This window comes from Perissodus microlepis, chromosome 12, assembly GCF_051167445.1.
Source record: "Perissodus microlepis isolate ML-2025 ecotype Zambia chromosome 12, ASM5116744v1, whole genome shotgun sequence".
Classification (NCBI taxonomy): domain Eukaryota; kingdom Metazoa; phylum Chordata; class Actinopteri; order Cichliformes; family Cichlidae; genus Perissodus; species Perissodus microlepis.
Genome location: NC_140472.1, coordinates 29,855,560 through 29,880,475, shown reverse-complemented (window position 1 = coordinate 29,880,475; position 24,916 = coordinate 29,855,560). Strand labels below are relative to the sequence as shown.

General features: G+C 38.8%; 2 protein-coding genes across 2 annotated transcripts in view; one reads left to right on the top strand and one right to left on the bottom strand.

Moving 5' to 3' along the window:
- The first annotated feature begins 185 nt into the window (after window positions 1-185).
- fbxw8 (F-box and WD repeat domain containing 8) lies at window positions 186-22,940 on the top strand. The gene is made up of 11 exons (XM_084946994.1): window positions 186-764; window positions 852-956; window positions 1,839-2,003; window positions 2,669-2,757; window positions 8,369-8,526; window positions 8,796-8,992; window positions 9,388-9,606; window positions 16,122-16,249; window positions 20,764-20,937; window positions 21,405-21,521; window positions 22,502-22,940. Exons 1-11 carry the CDS (start codon window positions 315-317, stop codon window positions 22,665-22,667), a joined length of 1,968 nt encoding a protein of 655 aa, XP_084803120.1. The 5' UTR covers window positions 186-314; the 3' UTR covers window positions 22,668-22,940.
- A 49-nt stretch (window positions 22,941-22,989) lies between these two features.
- tesca (tescalcin a) overlaps window positions 22,990-24,916 on the bottom strand; it is a 9,068-nt gene continuing 7,141 nt past the window's right edge. Inside the window, exons 6-8 of the mRNA XM_084947000.1 lie at window positions 24,013-24,120; window positions 23,882-23,929; window positions 22,990-23,781 (exon numbers count right to left, since the gene is read on the bottom strand). Coding sequence (XP_084803126.1) covers window positions 23,689-23,781; window positions 23,882-23,929; window positions 24,013-24,120 — 249 coding nt within the window. The 3' untranslated portion in view covers window positions 22,990-23,688. The remainder of the gene's footprint in view (window positions 23,782-23,881; window positions 23,930-24,012; window positions 24,121-24,916) is intronic.

Below are 24,916 nucleotides of genomic sequence, written 5' to 3'. Positions count from 1 at the left end.
GTGATCATCCTGTACACATAACTATGTAATACGAAATAATACATTTTGTATAAAAACAAATTGCCAAAACATTGCCCACAAATACAATATATCTCCCCCTGCAATCGACGCGTCTATAATAAAAATGCGGAATTAAAAGTTGGCGGAACTTTTGCACATTTGCTCGCTTTCCTTCTTCGGACTGTTTATACAGGAGGACGTGCTTGTTTTGTGTCGGTGTCGTTCTGTCTCTATTCTTAACTCGTCTGTAAAACTACAAAATTTTACTTTGTAATGTTGAAAAAAAGTTAGATTTTCAGCGATGACAGAAGAATATGGCAGAGAACGATCTTGCTGCGTTCAGGGAGCGTTGGAAACGAGAGTTATCGAGTAAAAAGGGGGAGCAACGACTGGTTTGTGCGCCTTCCTCTTCCCGGGATATTGATGATCAGTTAGGCCAGAGAGACTTAGAAAATCTTAACGAAGCCGGTAGTCATTCAAAGCCAGAAGAAGGTGGTTGCACTGAGCATGTTCGTGTAGGGGGAAAACCTGCTGCTCTTGCTGCTGCCGGAGAGACAGAGGATCAGCCTCAGTATGTGTCCATTGCAAGTAGTTTGCTGGATGGAAGGACCAGCCCTCTGTTGGACAGAATTGAGGAGGAGAGGAGCAGGAGAAAGAGGCAATATCATAACATGACTAATGTCTGCAGCGCATCCTTGCAGCAGCAGCCTCAGGGAAAGGTCAAGAAAGAAGAAGAGCTGGTAGACCAACTCATTCAGGATCTGGTATGAGAGCGATAATGCACATCGTCAGATGGTACTTGACCACAGTCAGCTGGGTATATAATGTGTGTTTAATGATCTGTTTTGCAGAATGAAGTCAATGACATTCCCTTCTTTGATATTGAGTTGCCGTATGAGATAGCTTTGAAGATATTCCAATATCTCAACTGTGCAGAACTAGGCCGATGTGCCCAGGTAAGCAGTCTGAGTAAGAGGCTGGACAAACGTCACCTCAGGGGTGCAGGTCAGTGTTTTTATCCACCAGCTCCAGAATGAATCTTAGAGGTTAATCAGGTTTTTCACAAGACGACGTTGCAAGGCCTTGTATTCACTGATGGAAAACCCTGGTACTGTAGTTTTCAGCCAACAGAATGGATTCATTTGATGAAAAAAGTGTTTACATAAATAGGACATTGTTTTGGCAGTCACTTCAAAATAAAGTAAATTGTCCGGTTAATGGGACAGGAATGGACATATGTTTATCTGGTTACTCGTGAGTATTCTTTGCTATTTTCTTGTGAAAATAGAGCTCTAAAATGTGTTTAAATGAGTCACAGAGAAATAAATCATTATTTTATTGAACTACTTGGTGACTTAAGTCTTGCTTCAGTGAGCGAGTGGATGACATCAAGGAGTTATTGCAAGTATCTATCTTTCACATTCTAAAAAGGGTTTTTGAACCTCTACTTTAGATGAACAGTTGCACACTGACAAGCGTTACAATCTGGGAGGGATTCAAATTAAAACAACTCTGAGGCTAAAACAAATTATTTTGTTGCACAGGGACCAGAAATCTTCATGGCCAAAACCGCACCCCAGCTATACAATAGCGATGTGTTGTGATTTAAAAAGTTAAGTTCTTCATTTGTAGCAACACATACTGAATTGCTTAGGGCAGCTTTATTTGCCTTTCACGACTTAATTTGGTACAGATTAATAAATTACATTTTGTGTGCCAGACCCGCATGTGACGAGTCCATTTGGCAGTCAGCCGAGCTTGTTAAATAGAAATAAGTGATGCAAGCTCTTAATGTATGCTGACTCAATCCACAGTTACACGGTTTAATCTTCTCTCAGGTGAGCAGGGCATGGAGAGTCCTTGCAGAGGACTCTGTTCTGTGGTTCAAGTTGTGCGTGAGGGATGGTTACCATCAGAATGCCAGCATGTCTGACTCGCCCTGCTGGAAGAGTATGCTGCGAGACTGCAGGAACTCTTCTAAAACGGTGCGCTTCAACTGGAAGGTGAGCTTGAACTACTTTACTGTGGCGAAACAGATGCTTCCATCCAGCAGCTGTGCAAAATTGAAGAATAAGTCAAAAGACAGTCTTTGAATGACCTACAGATTCACAAAGATTTCATTTTCACTGCATTTCCTCACTGGACTTTGCACAACTGGAAAAGCTGGTGACAAGTTGACCTAGATAACTGCCTTTCCTGCTTTCTCAGAAAAAAGGCAGACTTTGGGAAAGCGTCTCCTGAAGCACTTACTATTGAAAACTGGGGCCCATTAAAATGTGGGACATTATGTCAATATGTGATACTGGGACAGAGGATGAAAATCCTGTGCTGTCATACATAAACTGGGACATTGACTTACCCTAATTGTATCGGTAAACCTAACAGACAGACCTGCACTCACACTTGCACCTACATTCAAAATATGATTACCATGCCTGTCTTTGGACTGTGTGAGGTAGCCAGAGAAAAACCCGCACAGGCAGAAGAACATGGACACTATACAGCAAGCTTTCTTTTGTAAAGCATCACTGCTTCACTTCATTGGGAAATACTAATTGTTGCTGTATTTCTCAGACTGATATTAGTGCAGAACTGACAGTAGACCAGCTGCTAGTCTCTCATCTAATAAAATATATTAGTTTTCAGCCAGCCTATAATTTTCACCTAGAATCGAGTGGGATCCATCAGCCAGCTGCAGTTCGAGTTGGGGAAGGTGCTGTGTGACGTCAGCTCCTATGACAACTTCGTCTTAGCTGGGTGAGTATCAAGGATGCATGTAGGACGCTTCTGACAGCCGATTAGTAACGATGTTAGCTGTAACGTTGACTCCTCATATACTCAATTCTGCTTCTGTCTCTTTTTCTTGTCAGGTGTCTTGGTGTAAATTAATCTTGATCATAACCTTTCTGATTCTTTACTAGTTGTTTAATTAAACATGTATGACTATATGTCTTATTGCAGTGGTTACTGACAGTCCAACACATTTGGTTTTCCCTTCTTAGGGGGATAATTCATTTAAAGTCAATTGAAGAATCAAGTGAAGCAGTTAGAAATGTGCTTGCAGTAACACTTAAATGACTTCAATTTCATGGGATGAGACAGGCGGTGAATTTAAGACTATAAGCTGGTAATAATTTTCTGGTCAAAGATTTGGAACATGTGATGGTTAACAGTGTAAATAAATGATTTTCTAACATTGTTACCAAAAATTAACACGTCAGTCAGTACTCATCAAATATCGTTTATTGTTCCATTTTTACAGTTGAGATCAGTTTTTCACTTTGCTGACATTCACCACCACCACCCCAAATTTTGAGAAGCTTCAGAGAAAGAGGGTGGAGTTGAAGTGGTGCAAAAGATTTTGAGACTAAAGAACGTGCACAGACGGATGCCTTAAGTATCCAAATGTATTGCCACATTCAGTCGCATGCCATTGGCCCACATGAGTGTGATGTCCACAATTATCATTCATATAGCTCACAGCACTGACATTTACAAAAAAAGCCTTAAAGCCTCCCATAGGGTTAGTTGCCAGGTGGGCTAAACTGTTAGTGGACGTTCTATGTGCCATCCTCTAATTCCTTTTCCATTTCCATTTCTTTTGAAAACTTGCAAAGTGACTCTGGAAATTTCAGCAATCAAGTCTGTTGTCACATTTTGACACTGTTGAATGTCTTTCTAGAGAAACCCACAGGTGCAGGTGGTTTTATGTACTTTGTTAACAGATTTTGCTGTTAGGAAACCATCACATCAAGACACAGTCACCAAACTACACATAAATGTGGTTAAGATGAAAATAAAGGCCAAGTTAAAAGAGCCATGATAATGTACTGAGTACTCTGGAATTTAGTGACTGGTGTGATTCAGTCAAAATGAATGTCTTTATGTGTCTATGGTGACTATGGTGAGGGAAGGGTTGAATAAATTGCAGTTTAAATAAACTGCAACTGCTTTGAAGTAGTTGGCTGAGACAGTGATTGATTGTGAGTGGCCAAAGGGACCCAATAAGGCCTCAGAAATTTGGAGCATCTCTTTAGAGTGATGTGATTAGAGTCCCCTCAGTCCTGCTGTGTCCCACTGATAAAAAGCACATGTAAGACACATAAGACAACGAAAATTGCATTTATGAAATAAGGCACCTTGCACAATGTTTACATGCTGTTAAATTGTTCTTTTTCTTACTACTGCTATTAACAAATTAACAACATCAATACTTTTCCCATTATATTAAAAGTTAATTCAACTAAGGTAATTCAACTACTTGAATTTGTTTATGTAGAAAGGAATCAATGGCCGTTAAGAGTAATCAAAAGTGATTCAATTGTCTCCACTAAATCTTATTAGAAAACCAGTGAAATGAGATTTGGCACTTAAAAAGCAACATAAGATGCTGTCTCTTTAACCCAACAGCTCTTAAAGTCACACAGTAACATAGAGGCCGGATCTCCCGAGGCTTGCGTGAAGATTGCAGTAATCAGTGCACAACTCTTCCTGTACAAAGTTTTTGATGAGTTCCTTGGATATGATTCAACATCATCTTCCTCCTGTTGATAGCTGGCATTGTGCTGACATACCAATTAAGTCAAAGTGTGTGTCCCAATTGTCTACTCTCTGCCAAACCCCGCTAAGACAGTCATGCATGCAAATAACGGGTGCTCGCATGAACACCCTGTGTCACACTTGCTGTGACTGCATGACACACTGCGACTGCACACTTGTTCAGACATGATGGTATCCGCGGAGGTGGTAACTTTGGCAGTTTGCTGTCTCCTGTAGAGAGAGCTCATTGGCTTAGGTGAAGAAAGAAAAAAAAAAAACAGGAAAGAGGAGGGTTAGAGAGTTTTAGGTGTGATGGGATATAGTCAGGGCTTTTCCACTAACTTGGAGTCTGGTGAAATGATATGAACAGAAGGTCATGTTCCAATCTGTTGAAGAAATTGTGCTACTAGAAATGTTATTTTTAAGTGAGCTGCATGAGGTATTTTATGATCAATTAATCATCCTTGCAAATAAATTCACTTTTGTGTAACTAATGTTAACTTAATCCCTGAGGTCTACATTGGTGTGACCCATTGATTGGATTCCCAATAAGTTAGATTGGTTTGGCCCCGAGTTAGGCAGACAGCATCAAATGTATGAAAGAATATGAATATGACCTTTTTTTTGGTTTATTTTTAGACTAAAAGTGGAGGAAAAAAATCACCGAAATCTAATTTAAGCTTAATTTTAGCATCTGGTCTAGGGTTATTAATTAGTTTGTTGATAGATAAAAAATGTATTTCATTAAAACTTTTGAAGAAAAACTGGTAAAGTAATTTGTCAGCCAATTTACCAAATTAAAAGTTTTTAAATGTGAGAATTTCTCTAATTTTTGTAAATTGCATACCAATTAATTATCAAGTCAAACTTCGTACATGGTTTGAATTAGTTTTGTTTTAATGTGTCTGAAATCGTACATGCATATTCTTCTTCTTATTATAAATTTTTAAAATATATAATGCATCTCTATGTATCATAAGGTAAGGTAAAACTTTATTTATATAGCACCTTTCTAGATAAAAGATCACAAAGTGATTCACACATGGACAACAAAGTATAAAACAAAACAGACAACAGTTAACTAAATGCAATTCTAAAAAAAATGTGTTTTTAGTTGTTTTTTAAAAGAAGCTACTGAGTCCAGAGGTCTTAAGCTCGGTGGGTGTGAGTTCCACAGTCTGGGAGCTACAGTGGCAAAAGCTCTGTCTCCCTTAGTTCTCAGCATTGTATAATGAATGACAAGTAGACCCTGATTACATGACCTACAGCGACCTGCTAGGGACATAGGGCTGTAGAAGTTCAATGATGTAGGCAGGAGCTTGTCCATGAAGAGCTCTATAAGTCAGCACCAGAATGTTAAAATGGACTCTGAATTCAATGGGGAGCCAGTGCAGCTGTTTTAGCAACGGTGTCACATGTGAATACTTAGATGTTTTGGTCAGAAGTCTTGCTGCAGCGTTTTGAACAATCTGTAGACGCTCCAAAGAGTTTTTGTTTAAACATTTAAACAGTTAATTACAGTAGTCCAGTCTTGAAGAAATGAAAGCATAAACGACAATCTTCAGTTCAGTATGAGATACAATAGGGCTTAGTTTAGAAATGTTTCTTTAGTGATAAAAGCCTGACCGAACCAGAGATTTGACGTGAACATCCGAAGTGAAAGCCGGGTCAAGATTGCCCCTAGATTCCTGATAGACGATTTCACAAATGTTGCAAGGGGACCAAGAGCATTCATTATCTTAGGTACATGTCTATCAGGAGAACATACAAGGACTTCAGTCTTTCCTTCTATAAGTTGGAGGAAGTTGTCAGCCAGCCAAACTTTAATGGAATCTAAGCACTCATTCAAAATCTGTAGCTTAGAAACATCTTGGGGCTTAAAAGAAATGTATAACTGGATATTGTCTGCGTAGCAGTGGTAACAGATGTCCTCAAAGGGGCTCAAAACATGCTGGAGGGGAAGTAGATATATTAAGAACAATAAAGGCCCCAGCACAGAGCCTTGTGGCACACCATAGTACAGGGACGTCGATCTTCGGCCATCTTGGCCTGTATTTAGAAACTGCCACAAAAAAGTAACGTTCATACAGATATGATAAGAACCACTCTAAGGCAGATCCAGATACACCGACCCAGTATTTTAGCCTTTCAAGTAGGATGTGATGGTCAACGGTGTCAAACGCCGATGTGAGATCCAACATCAGCAAAACAGAACATTTTCAAGGTTCAAGGTTTAAGGTTCTTTATTTGTCACATGCATAGTTATACAAGTATAACACACAGTGAAATGTAGCCTGACACGCTCCTCGACATGTGCAAAAATGGGGGGGGGGGTAGAGGAAGAGCCCCCCCCATTTTTCCTGCATCGTTTTGCAACAAAATATCACTGGAGACCCTAAGAAGGGCGGTTTCAGTAGAATGGGTTCTACGAAAGCCAGACTGGAATTTGTTAAGAATATTATGTTTGTCTAAAACTGCTGTAAGCTGCTTAGCCACAACCTTTTTAAAAATTTTAACAGTAAGCGGTAGTTTTTAAATTGGCCTGTAACTGTTGGTAAGAAAAGGTCTAACTTAGGTTTTTTTTAAAAGGGGTTGTATACCAGCATTTCTAAAATAAGCAGGGACTTTACCAGATGTCAGAGAGGCGTTAATTATGGTGAGCACACAGGGACCAATGGAATGGAAGACACTTTTGAATAGCGATGCAGGCAAACAGTCAAGTGAACAGGATGATGCTTTCATTGAGCTAACTATTTTTACCAGCTCGGGTAGTGAAATGGGTAGAAAATGACCAAGCTAGAGTAGGATCAGACAGTGCATACGCTGATGGGAAAAAAATATTTCCTATATTACTAATTTTTTCTAGAAGGAAGGAAATTTTCACAGTCTTCATTTGAATAAATGGGGGCAGCAGGTGGAGCAGGAGTAATAATGTCAGTAATAGTGTCAAATAACACCTTAGGATTACTTCTGCCCTTTGCAACCAGATAAGAGAAATAGGCAGCCCACACATCTCTAATTGCATTGTTGAAAGAAACTAACAGATCCTTGAAGTAAAGGAGATGAACATTTAAATTAGTTTTCTTCCACAAGCTCTCAGCTTTGCGACAATCACGATTTAAGCAGGAAATATTGTCATTTAGCCAAGGTGAGGACTAAAAACGGAAGCTTGTCTCATTTTAACTGGACAAATTTCATCCAAAATGGAAAGACAATGCTTATTAAATAGATCTCTTAAGAAATCGGCATCGCTTTGAGGGGATAGATTTACATTAAAAGCATCTAAAAAAAAGTCCCCACTGTCGAGGAATTTATGAATACAGCGGCGAATACAGTGATGATCAGAGATAAAAATGTCATCAGAACAAATAAAATCAATATTTAAACCCCACGTAAAATCAAGGTCCAGTGTGTATCACTGTGTATGTGTGCATATCCCAGTCTCAGTGAAAGTATACTTTTAAATAAATGATCAAATATTACTTCATTTGTAGTAAGACAGAAGTTTTAGAGCTGTGATGTATAAAAAATTAAAAAAGGAACTGAAAACTCGTGGTGCGCAAGCTGTCCTGGAAAAATGGGGCGAAATGTTCGTTATTGTGTCGCCCAAACAACACCATCGTAATTGTCGAAAGATCGTGTAACAAAGGATGAAAACAAAATAACAAGTCAGAGTGAGCAGGAGGAGGGTGTGAAAGGGGAAATGATTCAGCGGTGAGAGGGTGACGTCAGGTGTTCGCGAAGGTGGAAACTTTTCAACGTGCTGTGAAAAAAATGGTCAACAAAACTTTCCTTACACTGATGTACTTTTTGCGTGTTTGGATTTAAGGTACACGTCTGGTGATGTGAGGCTGTGGGATACCCTCCACTGGGACTCAACGGCTTCGTACCTGAAGGCCAATAGTCTGTCTGCTAACACTGAGCCGAGACCACATGTTAGTCACGTCCAGGTCAACGGCACGCTGGCTGCTGCTGCGTATGAAGATGGTCAGTGTTTGTGTGTATATGTGTAATGCAGTGGTATCTTTTGGGCAAAGCATTGCCCACACCAAATATACACTATGTATAACTTCTAATCAAAAGCTAGGCAATCATTAGTCTTTTCAATCAACTTTTCTTTATCAAGCCTAGAAACCTACGGTTAGATGCACTTGTAATTTCTGTACATGATGCCCTTTGTTTATCATTTTCCTTATGTGATAAATGCATACATTAAATGCATACAGTAAAAGACTTGGGGACTGTTTTTGGGATAGGCTGTGTAGACCTGTGGAGCACAGAGACAGGTGGGGAACCCATCTACCACTACCAGACTCCAGGGAGGATCCAGGTTCTGTCCCTAAGCCCTGACAGTCCTGTCCTGATCTCCGCCACTGGATCAGATGTTCGGATTGACTGCGCAAAAGACTGTGGCTACTGGAGGACAGTATGCCAGACTCAGCTACCCAAGACTGTGAGTCAGGGTTCTTCATTTTTATCAGATGACACATTTCAATGTGCAATTATGTTAATTCAGTTGCTTTCAGCTTTTCTCTGAATATCAAGTTGGAAATTGGCTTTCGTTGGGGTTTGGACTGTGGAGGAAATCACTTAAAGTACTGGTTATTTATTTAGTATCCTGGTAGTTTGAGTTCACAGGCATAGTAGTAGGCATTTATGTGGCAGGTAGGGAAGGACAAAAAAGACCAAGGTGACATGATCAAAGAATTAAAAAGTGCAGTGATTAAATGACTTGTACATAAGTGTGCAAGTAATGTACTAAAATGCAGTTATATACTTAATAAAGTCACTTTCTATACTGATGTATATGTAAAAAAAATTGTGCATACATCCTGTCTAATCTCACAGGTAGAGAGCATGACTTTAGTCCCAGGTAGGGACCAGCAATGTCCGTTGGCAGCTCTGGCAGCAGGAGAGTCCATGTACCTGTTGGACCCACGGGAGCAGGAGCCATTGATGCTCCACTCTGTCTATGGTCATCCTGTTACCTGCTTGGATGCCTCAGAATCCCATGTTGCATTTGGGGTGAAGCGCACAGGCTGGGCCATGCATGACGGAGGGAACAAGGTGGGTTCAGCTTCTGTGTACAGTTCCCATAGAAAATGAACACATAGGTTTTAAAAGTACCTTAATTTAATCAGTCTAATTACACAGTTTCTTCAGAAAACCTAAAACTGAACCCTGGCACTTTTTTGCTATGTGATGTATGTGGCACATGAAAAATCAAAGTTGAGTAGGCCTTAATGTTTATAAAGCACTGCAAAGCTTCAGGAAGTTGTATGCTGCCAGTCTGCTCGTGGATGAAATCAGCAATAAACAGTACAGCTGGCCATGATTGTCCAGTTTTTGACTATGATGATGTAGTATGAACAGGGAATTATTCGTCTGCTAATAGTGGCAAATTTTCTAGTCTGGTGTCAAATCCATTTACTCAATAATAAATAGATTTTTTTATTGGGAAAGTGAATTATTTTATTAAAACTAGGGGTTTCGTGATATACCAGCATTAACAGTGATCATGACATTTAAAAATAAAAACACATGTAACATTTTTGTTTTTGTAAAGCTTATGCATGCTCACACATGCACACATATCAGGTGTTGCTAGTTAGTGGGGACATCTCATTGACATAATGCTTTCCCTAGCTGCTTATCCTAACCCTAACCATCAAAAATGAATGCCTTACCCTAAACCTAACCATAACCCTGACACTAAACCTAACTAAAACCACATTTTGAGTGTGAAAAATGCATTCAACCCCATAGGCACCTGGATTTTGGTCCACATGAGGGCTGTTGGTCCCCACCAGTGTAGTAAATTTGAGATTTTGGTCCCCACCAAGACATTAAACACACACACACACACACACACACACACACACACACACACACACACACACACACACACACACACTTTTGTTATACGTTTAATTTCATTTGCCCAAAAACAAGCTCTCAGTAAAAGCTATAAAAGTCAACATAAAGCACGTTGTTATAATGGTACATCTGCAACTCTTCACTTGAGATATGCATTTTTTTTTATTTTTTGGGGGGGAGAGAATAAAGTGATTATCCACAGTTTGGGTTTTTTTTGGCCACTAATTTACATGCTGTGAAGATGATTATTTAAGCCTTTATGAAGGGCACTCCAGTATGTATGTATGTGGGATTGTAATCTAGTGCTTGTATGTTAATGGAATTGATGGAGCTGTATCAAGGTTCTGTGGTGGGTGGAATTGAAAACACTGCGAAACACAATAAACCTAAACAAAACCTTGAACGTCGACCAACTAGATGGAAGGCCTCTGGACTCTGCAGCTGGATTTTAAATGTATAAAAAGCTACCTTGACCTCGCTAATTGAAATGGAAGGTTTCCATCAGAGTTAACAAGGTCAGCTGTGCTCACAGCAGGTGCGTAATGAAAAAATGGGAAGTTGTACGGGGTAAATAATTTGGTTTGTTTAAATGGAATAATGCATGTTTTGTTGCACAAATATAATTTACTGAGTGAAAAGCAGTGAGGACAAAAGTTTTGGCTTTAGGCCAGTGTCAGTTTTAATCACTGGCTTGTAGCTGAAATACCAATCTTCTCTTAGAAAAAAAAGAACAACATTTTGGGGAATAGATTCATTTTCCCTTTTTAAATCTGGTCTATATTTACAACTGCTTCTGGTTTTGTGCTCTGCTCTGTGTCTAAACTTTCTTGCGGGTGTGATCACTATTACTTGACGTCCCTTTAGACCCCCTGGGTCCCTTTAGAAATAATGTCATGTGCCTGTAGGGGATTAGTTTATAGCATAAATAGCTAGCCTAAATAATGCAAACCCTCTCCGGACCTCTGCTCTTAATTACTAGAGCTTTAGGAGCACCTTTTGTGGAGTGTTGTTCCTTGATCTGTATCTGTTTGCTTCTAATAATACTGTGTTTCTAAGGACTCCATGTACCTAATTGACTCTTAAGCCATTACTTAGAGACTACAAATAGCCATGAGACAAACTCATCTTTTGGGATCTGGGGACAACTAGTCAGCAGTTATTATGTGGTCAGGTTCACTTCATCTAAATCATGTATTTCTGTGATGATGATAAAGATTCAAGTAAACTGCTTATCCAAAGAAGGCAGTCTCAATTAAATGTGGTGGTGGAGTGGTAGCTGTAGAGCTGCAAATACCCACTGTGTGTGTGAGTGCACACACCAGTTTGTTGGTGACTTATTGCTTTTTGGCAAAGATACTACACTGACATCATTCCTGTTAGAAATCACAGCTGGAACGCTGCAGCACATTTTCAGTGACAGCACTAAAGCACCACATAGTGGACCAAAGAGAGACTAGCAGTGAAACCTTAATATATGATGATGCTCTTAAATAGTATAGAGACTGACATTTAGGTAAGCATTTGTTATTTTAAGGGTCTCACTTTTGTATCGCTTAATTAAATCCACCAACCAAGAAGGTTATCTGATTGATTCAATTAATATATTTCTGTTTGTTTGTCTGATTGTTAACAGAATTTTTCAAAAAATTCGAGCCAGAGTTGGGTGAAAAAGTTTTCCTGGGGTAGAGCTCGATCCAACTGGAAAGTGGTAAACTTTTTTTTTAATTGGAATTTTGGAAGCATTTTATGCCATCGAAGCTGAGGCAAAATTAGAAATTTCCTTTCATATCTTCACAAAACTCTTTAACTGAAACAAGAAAAACTGGGAAACATCCTCTTAATGTTCTCAAGAAAATATCACAAGCTAACACGGATGGATTCATGGATGCAGTCTCAAACGTGCTGTTTTTGCTGTTTCTGTATTTAATTTTGAGCTGATTTGTAGAAAAAATATTTGTAGCTTGATAAAAGAGGAAATTGGTTTTATAACTGAAAACATTCTTTGCTTCTTGCTTTTCCAGAGTGAGAATTATCTGTTTTTATCTCTTTTTGCTTCATTTTTAATTGATTACTATCAGTTTTTGTTGTGGGATGTGGGGGTCTGTAAATCGGATAGCACCAGATATTAAATTTGTTTCCTAATTTACTGGTGTTCATAGACAGTGTGACAAAATATTTACTGGAAAAATTATAGACAGCTAAGTGGATCGTTGAGGCTGTAGTTGGCGCCCTACTCCTAAAGTGTTATCCCGAGTACTGTACATTGTTGGGACTGCCTCTGATTCTGAGCCCCCCCCCCAGCTCTAACATTATTCAGTAAACACAGCTAGTCTCAGACAGTCCAACTGAGATCATATTTTTGATCTTCAGCTTTAAAATTGGTTAAAATTTTAAAGCTGGTTAAAAATGAAAATCAAAGGTTCCTCTCCCCATATGCACTGCCTTTTAGATCTGATTAATTTCACTCGCAGATCAGATACATGTGGTCTTTGGTATCCCATCTCAATTATGCCAATTCATGATTGGCATGACTAATTAAAATATCTTACAAATTTAATTAACTTGTCTGTCACTCCTGTCACGCTTCTATCAGCAATTTTCATACCGTGAAGAAGACAAAGCACAACTTGGCTGCAGCTATTAGTTATGCCTTTAGTAAGAAAACATATGGTTCATTAAAATCTGTTAAGATACATGGAGGTGGCATCCAAGGAAGTCATGTAACACCTTTTTTTCCAGACAGAAGAGTGAAGTATTTCAATTTACAGCATTTTGACCCAGATAAAACTAACCGTGCTGCCACGTTTCTGTTGAGCTGACTAGAACTCGCTGTGTGACTTTATTGAAGTTTTGTTGGAAAATCAAAGTTTGTTTTGTGTCGATCACATCAGAGATTATCTCTCACACGTTGGCTTGCAACAGCTTTTAGCTTGCACCTTTTTCTTTCTTTCTTTTTTTTGTAAATCTCCCCTCCCTCGTTTGTGTGTGTGTCTCTGCGTGTGTGGTTGAAGCTACTCTCCAGGTCCTCATTACTACTAGTCTTCCCCTTGCCATTGGACTAGGGGCACCCTGGCATCTGCCCAGCTTGTGGCACTGCATTCAGCATAGGCTGGCTTCTTCACTGGCAAACTATCAATCCTCTGCAGTGGATCTACCGCTGAGCTCAAGTGCTGTCTGAAAACCTGTCATGTGCTTGTTGCCCAAAGTTCAGAGGGCTGGTTAGATGGGCTGTGTTTGTACAGCATGTACAAATGTGGGTTTTCTATATTTATATAGAGAACTACTAATCTGTCAGGACAGAAATCAGATCATTAGGGATGAATTGCTCAATAAAACCTGAAATGGGTTCCTTCCCAGGTAAATAATAATAATAATAATAATAATAATAATAATAATAATAATTATAATTATTATTATTATTATTATTATTATTATTATTAAGTTTTTAAAAGAGCCCAATAGCAATTTTCAGTCACCTGTGCATGATTAAGTAAATATTCTGTAAGTATGCAAATCTAAAAAGAGCAGCATGGCATGACATCTGACGTATAAATGTAAATTTTTTGTTTGTCCATGGAGAATTCAGCCTCAATCCCAACCCTCTGTACGACACTGTAAGTGTTCACAAAGTGAAATGTAAAGTGCAAGTCTTAGAAAGTGTTGGCTGGAACAAACCTAACAATATGCGTTTGATCCGATGCGCTCACATCTGTCTGTCTGCATATTTAAAGCAAATATAGAGCTGAATCCAAACAAAAGGGTGTGGTCCAGTAAAAAAGCCAGCAGTCTGTAGGTTTTTAAACCGATGGATTCTTTTGTTGGAACGAAAACCAACAGAAGGTTGTGTTTCCATGTCACAGGATGATTTCCCATTGCTGGTCTATGATATGACACACCAAGCCAGTTTCTGCGCTTTTGTACAGATTATCAAAGCATAAAAGATTTTCTTTGAGATGTAGTAGTAATTACTAAGCTTTTCATCTTTTTAAAAGCATACAGAGTAATTACATAAACATCCCAATACAAGCAACTATTAGAGCTGCTTTTGTGTGGAAGCCTCACTGGAGATTCATCTAATGCATTAACCTAACAGCTTCTCTGTCGCCATACGATTATCCTTTCTCTGCTGCTTTCTTTTAACTGCCTGTAATATTATCACTAAACAGCTCCTTTGCCTCCCTCAGCGATAATTTTAGTGGGTGAGGTAGGCAGATATTTAATAGAAGTATCTTCCAAAATCTGCAGTGATTCATTGTGAACAGCAGGCTTTGTGCCCCCCCTCCTTTCTCAATTCATGGTACTCCCTCTTTTCTGCTGTCCAAATCCTATCAAGCTGTCATTTCAAAGTCCGGTGTGATTTGGGTTTTGCCCCGGGGTGGTGCACAATTAAAGCTCTGCTTGGCCCAAATAAGGGACACACAAAAACTGCTGGCACCTCCTCAAGGCTTACATCATCTTTCTCCTTTTTTGAAACTTCTTTTATGTTTCCTGCTGTCTCTCTACCCCCCTCCCTCCCTCTCTCTCTCTCTCTGTCTGTCCTTTTCTATCCCTCCTTTCCTTTTGGCCCTCTTTCGTTCTCTCCCTCCCTTCTCGCTTTAATTTCTTTGTCGTTTTAATTATTCAAAGACAATTTTGCCTGGCGGTTATCCTGTTTGTTCTGTCTCGTTTGGATGAGAAAACACCAGCCGCTAATTGACCAATTAGGCCAGCTCCAGATGACATCATTGTAACTTGTATGAGGAAAGTTTATTGCCGTCATCAAGCCAAAAGCAGGAAAGGCTGTAATTGAAGTTTTCCTTCAGGCCTTCCCCCCCCCCTCAGTTCATCTTCATGCATTCACATAATTGGTCATGGGTGTTTGCAGTTACCTGTAATTGTCAATTGTACAGTAAGTTAGTGCAGTATTACCGTCTATCCAGTATCATAAGTTTTACTTTGAGGTGTAGTTACAAATTGTGTGTGTGTATAATTTATTTGAGGAAAACAAAGTGGATCAGAATGATCTAAGCATCATTCATTGTGATTTAGGCTTTAGCTATTTGAACTTTCTGATTTTTGGTCAATCTCCTGTAACATTTTCACCTTGTAGGAGATTTGTGATTATAGTTTAAAACAATATTTTAATGGAGATAAACATAGTAATGTGTGTTTGAATATCTCTTGAAAATCCCAGGACTTAAACTATTACAATAATTATTCACCTGTGCTTTCATTGCTGCACTTAAATTAGATGCAAAATGAAGCAGCCATTGTTAGGTAACAGGAAAATGTTTTTAGCCTTATTGACTGTGTGTGCGCAGATCAGATAATCTATGAATTGTAACACTTTTTACATAAAATTTTATTAGCATATATAACTACATGATGATTAACACTGATAAAAACAGTTAAAGTTGTTATATACAATAGATTCTTTTTAACTGTCTCTGTAACGGTGCAACCCACTGACAGTGCACCCTTATGCAGTTTTTATATATTCCCTGGCGACACTCAGCTGGGGATGCTCGCTGGTTTTAGGAGCTTTTTGTTGTATTTCTAGTTTTTCAGTAGGATGCTGTTATTTCGGTTGATTTGGTTTCACATTTGCACTGTAGTGTCTTATATTGAGAGCTAAAATCTGCTGTACGGTTTATGCATGTGGTGACAGTCTTGGAAGTTGACTAACTGTCATATATGAAAAGAGTAATGTTTGTCTCAAATTTCAGATCCACATCTACAGCCTGGAGACGCGCAAACCGACACTTTCTGTCGGCAACTCACCGGGAGATTTCACTTGCATCAACCTGAGAGACAGCTCTCCTCATCTGCTGGTGTGTGGGAACAAAGACAGGAGGTAGGACACAAAAACACACATACAGATGTAAAATCGTGCATAATATCAGAAGCCTGAGCCACGAATGCAAGCTAAAAGGAGTGTGCCTGTGAAATTGTTTTCTCAAAGCGACACCTGATGATGAAGAAGGCTGGAAAGCTAAGGTTACTTGAAGTGGATAACAGATGTTTTGAAAATGTGTGAAAGACGAGGCTTGATTAGATTTGTGAATTTTTTAGAGTACAACCTTTTATGTTGAAAAACAAGGATTTGAAAAGCTTTTTGAGCTGAAAATGAATTCATTAACAGTTTTTTAGAAGAGTGATGTTCTGTTCTTTGTCTTAAATAGACAAATATCTCGCTTTTCATTGTCTTTCTCCTCCAGTACCTGGGATACTATAGAAGAGAAAAATTTGGCTATCTTGATTCTCTTCATTCATGTAGACACACTTACCACATTGCTAACCTGGCTCTCCAGTTGAGAAAAAGACACATAAAAGAGCCATTCTCTACTTGTTAGTGGTGCTACAGTGCATGAGCTGGCAGGAAAGAAAAAAATCCCTGGCGTGTCTTTGTCCAAAGCTGCCCCCGCTGTTTCTATTCAGCACCAAATCCATCTGGCTGTTAAGTAGTTGGCTGACAGCGAAAGACAGACCACATCGTATTGTTTAGGTTATATTTTTTCCCCTCTTCTTACTAGTTATGACTCCTTACATTCATACAAAAGCAGGAAATGCTCCACTAAAAATCTTTTGTCAAGTGTCACAGAATTGTGATTTTCATAGTAATATCCAACAGCACCCTTTGAATGAATAATTCAGTGATTTCCTCTTGGACTTTCTGATCAGATTTTGTCCAGAGAGGTACACACACCAGGTTGGCTCTTCCACTTTGGCCCCAGCTGATGCAGCGCACAGCCGAGGACAAATGGAAATTGGGAAACTGAGGGACAGTCTGAATTCTTGGCCCTTCAACAGGGTGGCTTAAGGCCAGAGCCTAATGCATCCCTTCTTTTTGTCCAAATGAGTTTTCTCCCTTTGTTTTTTGCGAGATCCAAGGAGCAAATGAGGAGTCCAAATGATGGCTGTCTGGAAAAACCTTGCCATATTTGTGTAAACAGGAACAATGTAACAAAGGGAAATATTACATATATTTAGAAATTGAAGAAATAATGAGTACTGTTACCATTAAGAAGGACTGCACATATTGTGTTCAGCTTTGAGACTGTTTTACTGGCAAACTTATCCTTCAATCAAATGTATTGTGGCACGGCTTCATGAACAGCTATGCCAGTTTGAAGTTTGATAGATTGTACATGGGCTTATCATGCTGACCTACAGACCAGGAACATCTCTGACATACAGTGAAACAGTTAAGGTTTTATTGAATGGTTTGGACCAAAATATTTCACAGACACTGTTGTGACCAGACATTTACATACGCTTGTAATGATTTCTTTAAACTGTTGATCTTTCAGGGTAGAAGTCCTTTTAACCTCGTCTTAGTGATCATGATTGACCACTAACATCTGTATATTATTTATTTCTGGGGAGAAGCATTTTTTTAGGTAATATTGAAAGAAAATACATTGTTTGTTGTATAATACAAATAAAAGAATCTTGACCCTTGACTACAACTGATAGTTTCTCCTTCCTAGCCTAAAAATTATTTGCAGTCACTGAATTGATAAATAATGAGGACAAAGGGAAAGTCCAAGGAAGGTCTAAGAAGGAGAACTGTAGATATACAAGTTAGGAAGGTTTTAGAATAGACTAAACAGGATAACACTAAGCTAATGTAATGACCCGCCCAAAGCTCTGACCTCAACCCTACTGATATTTTTGGACTGTGCTTAAAAGTCGAGTCTATGCTAGGAAACCAACCAATTTAAATAACTTCTTCCAATTCTACCAAGAGTGGTGAAGGATCCAGCCTGAATTATGAATGAAGGAGCTTGTTGATCACTACCAAAATCACCTGGTCAAGATGCAACTTGCTACAGGACATTTACTTGAGCAAGTATACTTTAGACGGTATGTGGATTACAGATGCACAATGCACTAAAAGCTCCAAATTACCACGACATTCATGCCCATGATGAATGCTTGTAAACTTCTGACCAAAACTGTATTTACTTTCTTTTGTGGTCCTTGAACTTTTCTTCTAGAGAAATAATGCGGTTGATATTTGTGGTTTTCAATGAAATATTTTTCATTTGGCATTAAATTTCAAAGCGCCATTTGTTTCCCACAAGAATAAATAAATAAATAAATCCTAATAGGATTAACATCACTCTCAGCTGTACTTTGTGCTAATTAGAAAATGCTAGCATGCTTAGTCTCGAAACAAAAGAAAGAAATTTGATGTCCTTACGTCATGTCTGGGCTCGCCTCTGTAACAGAATGCAATCACTTATTTAGCCTTTTTTCCATCAATCTTTCTGAAAAAATGAATGTCCCTGTGTTTTCCATAATCAAAGACTAATGGACATCAACAACAGCACTTTACATCAGATACAAAAACCTAAGTGATTTTTGCTTTGTGGCATGCTTTTTTCACAAACCACAGATGCATATTTCAAACCAAAAATAGCAGGCTTTCAATTGAATAAAAAATTGCTCGAGAAACACACAAGAAAATATGGGTTTAGTTGGAGATCGTGTTGCCCGCTGCATATGCAAATGAATATTTTTATACAACATTTTCGGTGCACAGGCTCTACATGGCACGGTTATATCTGGCACGCAACACAAACTAGCAGTTTATTCTACGTTAAGGGGAGCATCCACAGTTGTGAACATTGTATTACTCCAAAATCGATCAATTTCTTTTTCACCTGTGGTGGAATTTGGTTTATTCCACTTAAATCTCCATCTTATTGTTGATCATTTAATACTTAACCCATAACTTTGAATGGAAAAAAAAATGAACGTAACAAATTATTTGAACACTGTTACTCAACTGTAGGAGCCAAAATTAGTTATTCCCAGTTTTTAAGACATCCATTTTTACGGAATATCAAGCTTAGCTAAAACTACAAGACCGGTGCAATCATCCAATCACACCACTGAATCGGTTGTCTCTCTCAGAGCGCAATGATTGATGTCTTCTTCCAGCGTTAGGTAAATAGCTTTTCAGGGGTTAACTGCACTTCTCCCACACATCTCGTATTAGGGAGAGCTCCTCTTGATTAATGAAGAAGAGCCTAGCCAGTGACAGTTAACTGAAGACAGAGCCGCCTTCTGCTTTAGATTTATGGTTCCCCAAGGTCTGGCAGTAATGGTCAGTCCTCATTGTTTAAACGTGTGCTTCCATCACGTAATGCCACTAAACAGGCAGAACTAACTGCAGACAACAAGTCCTCAGTGCCCATTTAGCTATTTAAGGCTGATTCTTTTAAAAAGTTTGGAAGGGAAAATGAAATCTGTCTGAGTCCCCAAAGTGAATTTGATTATGGTAATGAGGTCTTGGAAGAAGGTTGGGCCTGGATAGAGTCATGTCCTGGATGCTTTCAGCTGCAATAAACCCACAATGACAACAGATGGAGCTGAGGGTCCCCTGGGCTCATGTTGCTGATAAAACCTGGAGAGTAAAAAGCCTGCTCTTATTGCTTTTCATCCCTCAGATATACCAGCAAATTAATAATAATTATCGTATCATCATAAAAGCTTATTTTAACACAGAAATGATCAGAGAAACATAGAAAAGATTAAAAGAAAATCCTTGTCAAACTTTAAAAGAGGAAAAGGGTAACGTTAAATACAAAAGTGAACAAAAGTACAACAAATGAAGTAAAACTTGCTACACTTTATTAAAAACATGACGTGACAAAGATAAGTGTTTGAAAATGGATCAGAGAAAGTATCCTTTGTCGTGTTCATTCTGTCACGCTGTTTATTTACAGCGCACAATATACACTCCCTATATGTGCTGTCAAATATATTTATACACTTTGAATTCCTTCTTATTTTCTACAGTATCTGCACAACAGCAGCCTTTTCATTCCACATTTGTGCATGTGGGTGTTTTGCTCGCCCTTTGTTTTTTCTTTTTTGCTTCGTTCTTGAATATTGTTTAGATTCTTGTTTAGTTGGTAGTCATGTTTAAATAACTACTATAATCTTGGGTTGTTGAATCAAATTATGAAATAGTTGTCCAGATGTGAGAACAAATAAAGCTGGGACTAAAGTTTGGAGTGGGCCATCTGTGCTGAAAAGTTTCCTTCAAGAAGTGAGAATAGAGTCCTTTTGTCTGCAAATGAATGCGCTCTTTGATAAACTGTGACTCTCCCTTGGTATTAGACGTCCACTTTTGTTAAAAGAAATCCAAAATTAGCTAGAGTGCTATTGTACTCACTACACTTATTTTTCTATGGCTCTTACGCTGGATCGTCAGGGGAGTTTTATCAAGGATACCAACAATAAAGTGGCCTGTGAAGGATGTCTGACTTAAATAATTGTAGTTTTATGACAAAAGTAAGCACTTTTCTCTCAATAACTTAATATTAGTTTTGGTTTTTCTTTACGATGTCTCAGGGTGAGGGTGTTCGACATAAGATCCGGCTCTTCTGTCGCATCTCTGTACGCCCACCACTTGGGGGTCACCTCTGTGCAAGCGGATGACTGGAAGATTGTGAGCGGCGGAGGCGAGGGATTGGTGTGTGTCTGGGAGATGAGGATGGGAGCAAAGCTATGGGAGATGCACAACAGGTAGGACTGTTTTCAGTACAAACTGTCAGAAACACTAAAAAGATATAATTGTTTTTTAAACATGTTATTTCTGCTGTATCACATTATGAGTATGGTATTTGACTTTAACATTGTAGTAAATGTAGTTCCTCATTCGAACACATTTAACCAGTGATTATGATTACTCCGTTTTCTTCTCATTTCAGTTTCTTGTGCCACAGTTAACGTAATCGTCTCACATAAATGTTTTTATTTCATCAATTAAATTGCTTAAGACAATATTGTGGAGTCAGTTTAGTATCACACTCACATCTCCAAGCAGTAACTGTCATTTTTGTGGCGCCTTCACTGCATAGAAATCATTCAGCATCTTAACTGACATCTTTTGTAGATGCTACAGTAGTGGATACATCCATCAGCGAAACACATGCTGGCAAGAATGCGATTTATATATTTAATATTCAAGGTGTTATCCGTCTTTGCTGCAGGCATCCTGTAAGGCATGTACGCTTCAACACCAGCACTCTGGTAACAGCCAACATCCCTGATGACAAGTCGCCACGGGGAGCTTGCATCACAGATGATGACCTAACAGCTCATCGCAGGTCGTGATCTCCCTCCTACACTTTTTTTTTTTTTTTTTGCCTGGATCTCTTCTATTCTTCTACCTCCTATAAGTCTCTTGTACAAAAGCTGGGATAGGCTCCAGCCACTATGCAACCCTGATAAGGACAAGCAGAAAAGAACTGATGGTTGATTCCTTTTGAGAAAAGTGATACAGCTGTCATTTCTGAGTCCTCAGCAACCTGTTTTTCAACAGGTTGCTGAGGACCTTCATTAGCAAGAAGGTAGTCTCACTCTAACCAGAGGTAGCAAAAATCCTTAGGTGAGATCATGTTTTTGTACAGAACAACAGTACCTTCTTTTAGTAAGACCTTACTCATCACCTTACCTGTAATTTGAGAAATCTGTCTGCCTATGCTTCTGTCTGTTCTTGGTAGGTCTATTAGTGGACACACACACACACACACACACACACACCCTGTGTCTTTGTTAGGATGAGCATTTTTCACATTTGAGCTAAAGCGTGTTACCAGCATCTCCCCAAAAATGACTGCTGTGTGGCTGCGTCGCTCAGACAAGCACGTTTGTTGGGCTATTTTTGTGAGGAGATTCGCTGTTAATGTAGTCGCAAACTCTAACAGGCCTTTTGGATGGGTATGGAAAAAATGACAACTGGACAAACCGTTTTACAATGTTTAGTCACAATCAGAGAGATGCTAGACATGTTTTTGTAACGTCTTTGGCTTCGTGTGGCTTCCTTCAGTCACTCATTCATGTTGCTTGGATAAGCATTTCTTCAGAAAGCTACAGTCTGCCCTGAACACACACAAACAATCATTAAGTGATTGTTATCCCATATCCACATTTAAAAACAGTAATTTATGATTTCCTGGAGATGATGGATTTAGGGGATAAATGAGCTAAACTGCACGTCTGCCGTTTTGTCTCAGTCTTCTAAAGCAAAGTCTAGAAGACACAGTTTCTGTTACTGATGTCCGTGTTTTGTTTTTCTAAATTTCAGACACAGAGGAGTCATCTGCCACTATGACTTCTCTGAGGACGCCCTGTCACAGGATCACATCCTGCCCATCTGCAGGTCTGACTACATAGAGTCTTATGGCTACAACTACAACATCAGCCTAGCAGTGCCTTACGACAGGCTGTCTGGTTCCCATCCGTCCCAATGACACGCAGTTTTCCAGACTGCAAATGGACTTAATTGACTGCAATTGAAAAGACAGTAACATTTATCAGTTTGAACCTTTAAACTCTGTCCTTTTATTTAACAGGTCCTCTTTCATCATCCTGATCAAATCAAGGCTATTAAAATGTAGTAGTGTCAGTGTATTGTATATAACTGTTGCATAGGTATCTCTATGTTATTGTTGAATCTAGCTGCCCGATGAAACACTGGGTTTGATGTAGTCCAACATCACAGGAATAAAGTCATTTTTACCTCATTTACTATATGCAAATCATTTTAATATTTTTTCCTATTAAAAAAAATGTAAACAAGCCTTTTTCTTCACATTTATTTTGTTTATTAATAGAATTAATTGAGAGGGCTGTCAGATTTCACCTTAGAGAAAGTACACTCTCCCATATACCAGTAATCAAAAATAGTGCATTTTTCTACAGTACATCAGTAGTGGTTGGTTACACAGAGGAACACAGCAAAAAGAGCTATTCTGGAGCTACAGAGGAAATGGTGTGTGCCTGCAGCGTCTCACTTTGGATGCCATAACAGTTGATCCATGAATGCCAGAGTAGCCACTGAGTTAAGCTAAAGTGAAGATTCTCTCTAGTATAAAGAAGCCTCACATTACCTGCTGGCTGCAGTGGAGCTTGTAGAATAGTTGTAGTGCTGAGAGACTGGTGTGTGTTGTGACCAAAGCCTAAATATAAACCTCACTGCATTCGTTCATACTAGCTATTTTTCAGATAATAAAACATAAAAACTGAATTCTTAAAGCTTAATTGAAGAACTCTAGAAAGGCACAAGTGACATGCAGTCTTTAAAACTGGCATGAAAATGAAGTTACAGCAGTGTGTTACATTTATTTAGCATTTTTTCCTGTTCAAAAATATATTTGTTTGTCTTTATATATTTATTTATATCAGAAGTGGCTGGCTTCATTCCTTCTTAGGACTGGTGACACTGTGCTAAAACAGCAGCAACATAAATATTTCCTTACAACAACAACCCAATCAAGAGCTTAATTTCCCACAACGCATTGTTGCAGTGTTCATGTCCAAAAAGCGAATGGACATCCTGGACTCCATTTCAATGCCTTTTAAAATCTGTGGGCAGAAAACAAAATGTTTTTCTTACATTGAAAATATATTTATCCATCTAAATCTAATATATAGATATATCTGCATATATAAGGTAAGTGCAAACCTGTTCAAAATGCTCAAATGTGATTCCTTCATAGAAATCATCCGGGGCCTGGAATGAGACCAGTGACTTTGTTACTTCGCTGCACATGTGCAAATTTCTTGTAACAGTTCAGCTTTGGTGAGTTCTCTTACCATGTGGGGCACATTTGTGCTTGCCACCTCCAGCATGGCAGCATCTGCTATCGACCTGGCAACCTCGGTCTCAATGGCTCCGCTTTGAGACAGCAGCTCCTCTACCACCTTGGATGTGAACAGAACATTAAAAGTCGACTCCAAACAATGATTTCCAAATACAGCGAGAGGTAAGAAACTCAGCTCTTATATTTTAAGAATGGTATTCGCAGCCAATCGGCTCGCTTCGATTAAGTGCCCAAAAATCCACATGGATTTATATTAACAGTCTTTGTGATAAAACATTATCTGTAAATCTTGCTTTAACCCAACTTAACATCTGGGTTAATTCTTTGCAAGTATGAACAGTCTTTTGAGCTATTAAACTCTAACTTGTTCTGCAGTTGGTTTGCAGTTAATCGCGTATGTGTCACAGCATGTGCCTACCATGTTATTTTCACACGAAAATTAACAGTGAAGATGGCTGAAGAGTACTGTATGTTATATGTCTTTATGTGCTTTGGCTGATAATGCTGTTTGAGGGCCATGTGGGTGTGTACAGACTGGTTCAGTCAGTCTTTCAGTGCAAGGCATTTTAAATCTTTTGCAACATTAGCTGATGAGTTGTCTTAAATATAATTTCAAGGAGATTTCTGCTTTTAAACCTGAGATGTACATTTAGTCATCAACATTTCCACAGTCCAGCCTTTTAATACAAAATACTTAAAGTACATACACGTTATGTGCATGTGGCATTGTTTTATAATGCTGCCTAGTGTTTAAAACAAGGGCCAGTTGGGTTTCAGTAGAGTATATGACCTAGTCTGGTTATCTTAATCCCTGAAAAAAAAAAAAAATGTCAACACAAATAATTAAAAAAAGTTCCTCAAGGGCACTTACGTACTATATCAGGACTGCTGAGGAA

Bases quoted from the DNA above. Each gene is read 5' to 3' on its own strand.
- fbxw8 (XM_084946994.1), top strand. From the start codon at position 315: ATGGCAGAGAACGATCTTGCTGCGTTCAGGGAGCGTTGGAAACGAGAG. The intron at 957-1,838 runs GTAAGCAGTCTG...ATCTTCTCTCAG, and splicing joins AACTAGGCCGATGTGCCCAG to GTGAGCAGGGCATGGAGAGT. The intron at 21,522-22,501 runs GTCGTGATCTCC...TCTAAATTTCAG, and splicing joins GACCTAACAGCTCATCGCAG to ACACAGAGGAGTCATCTGCC.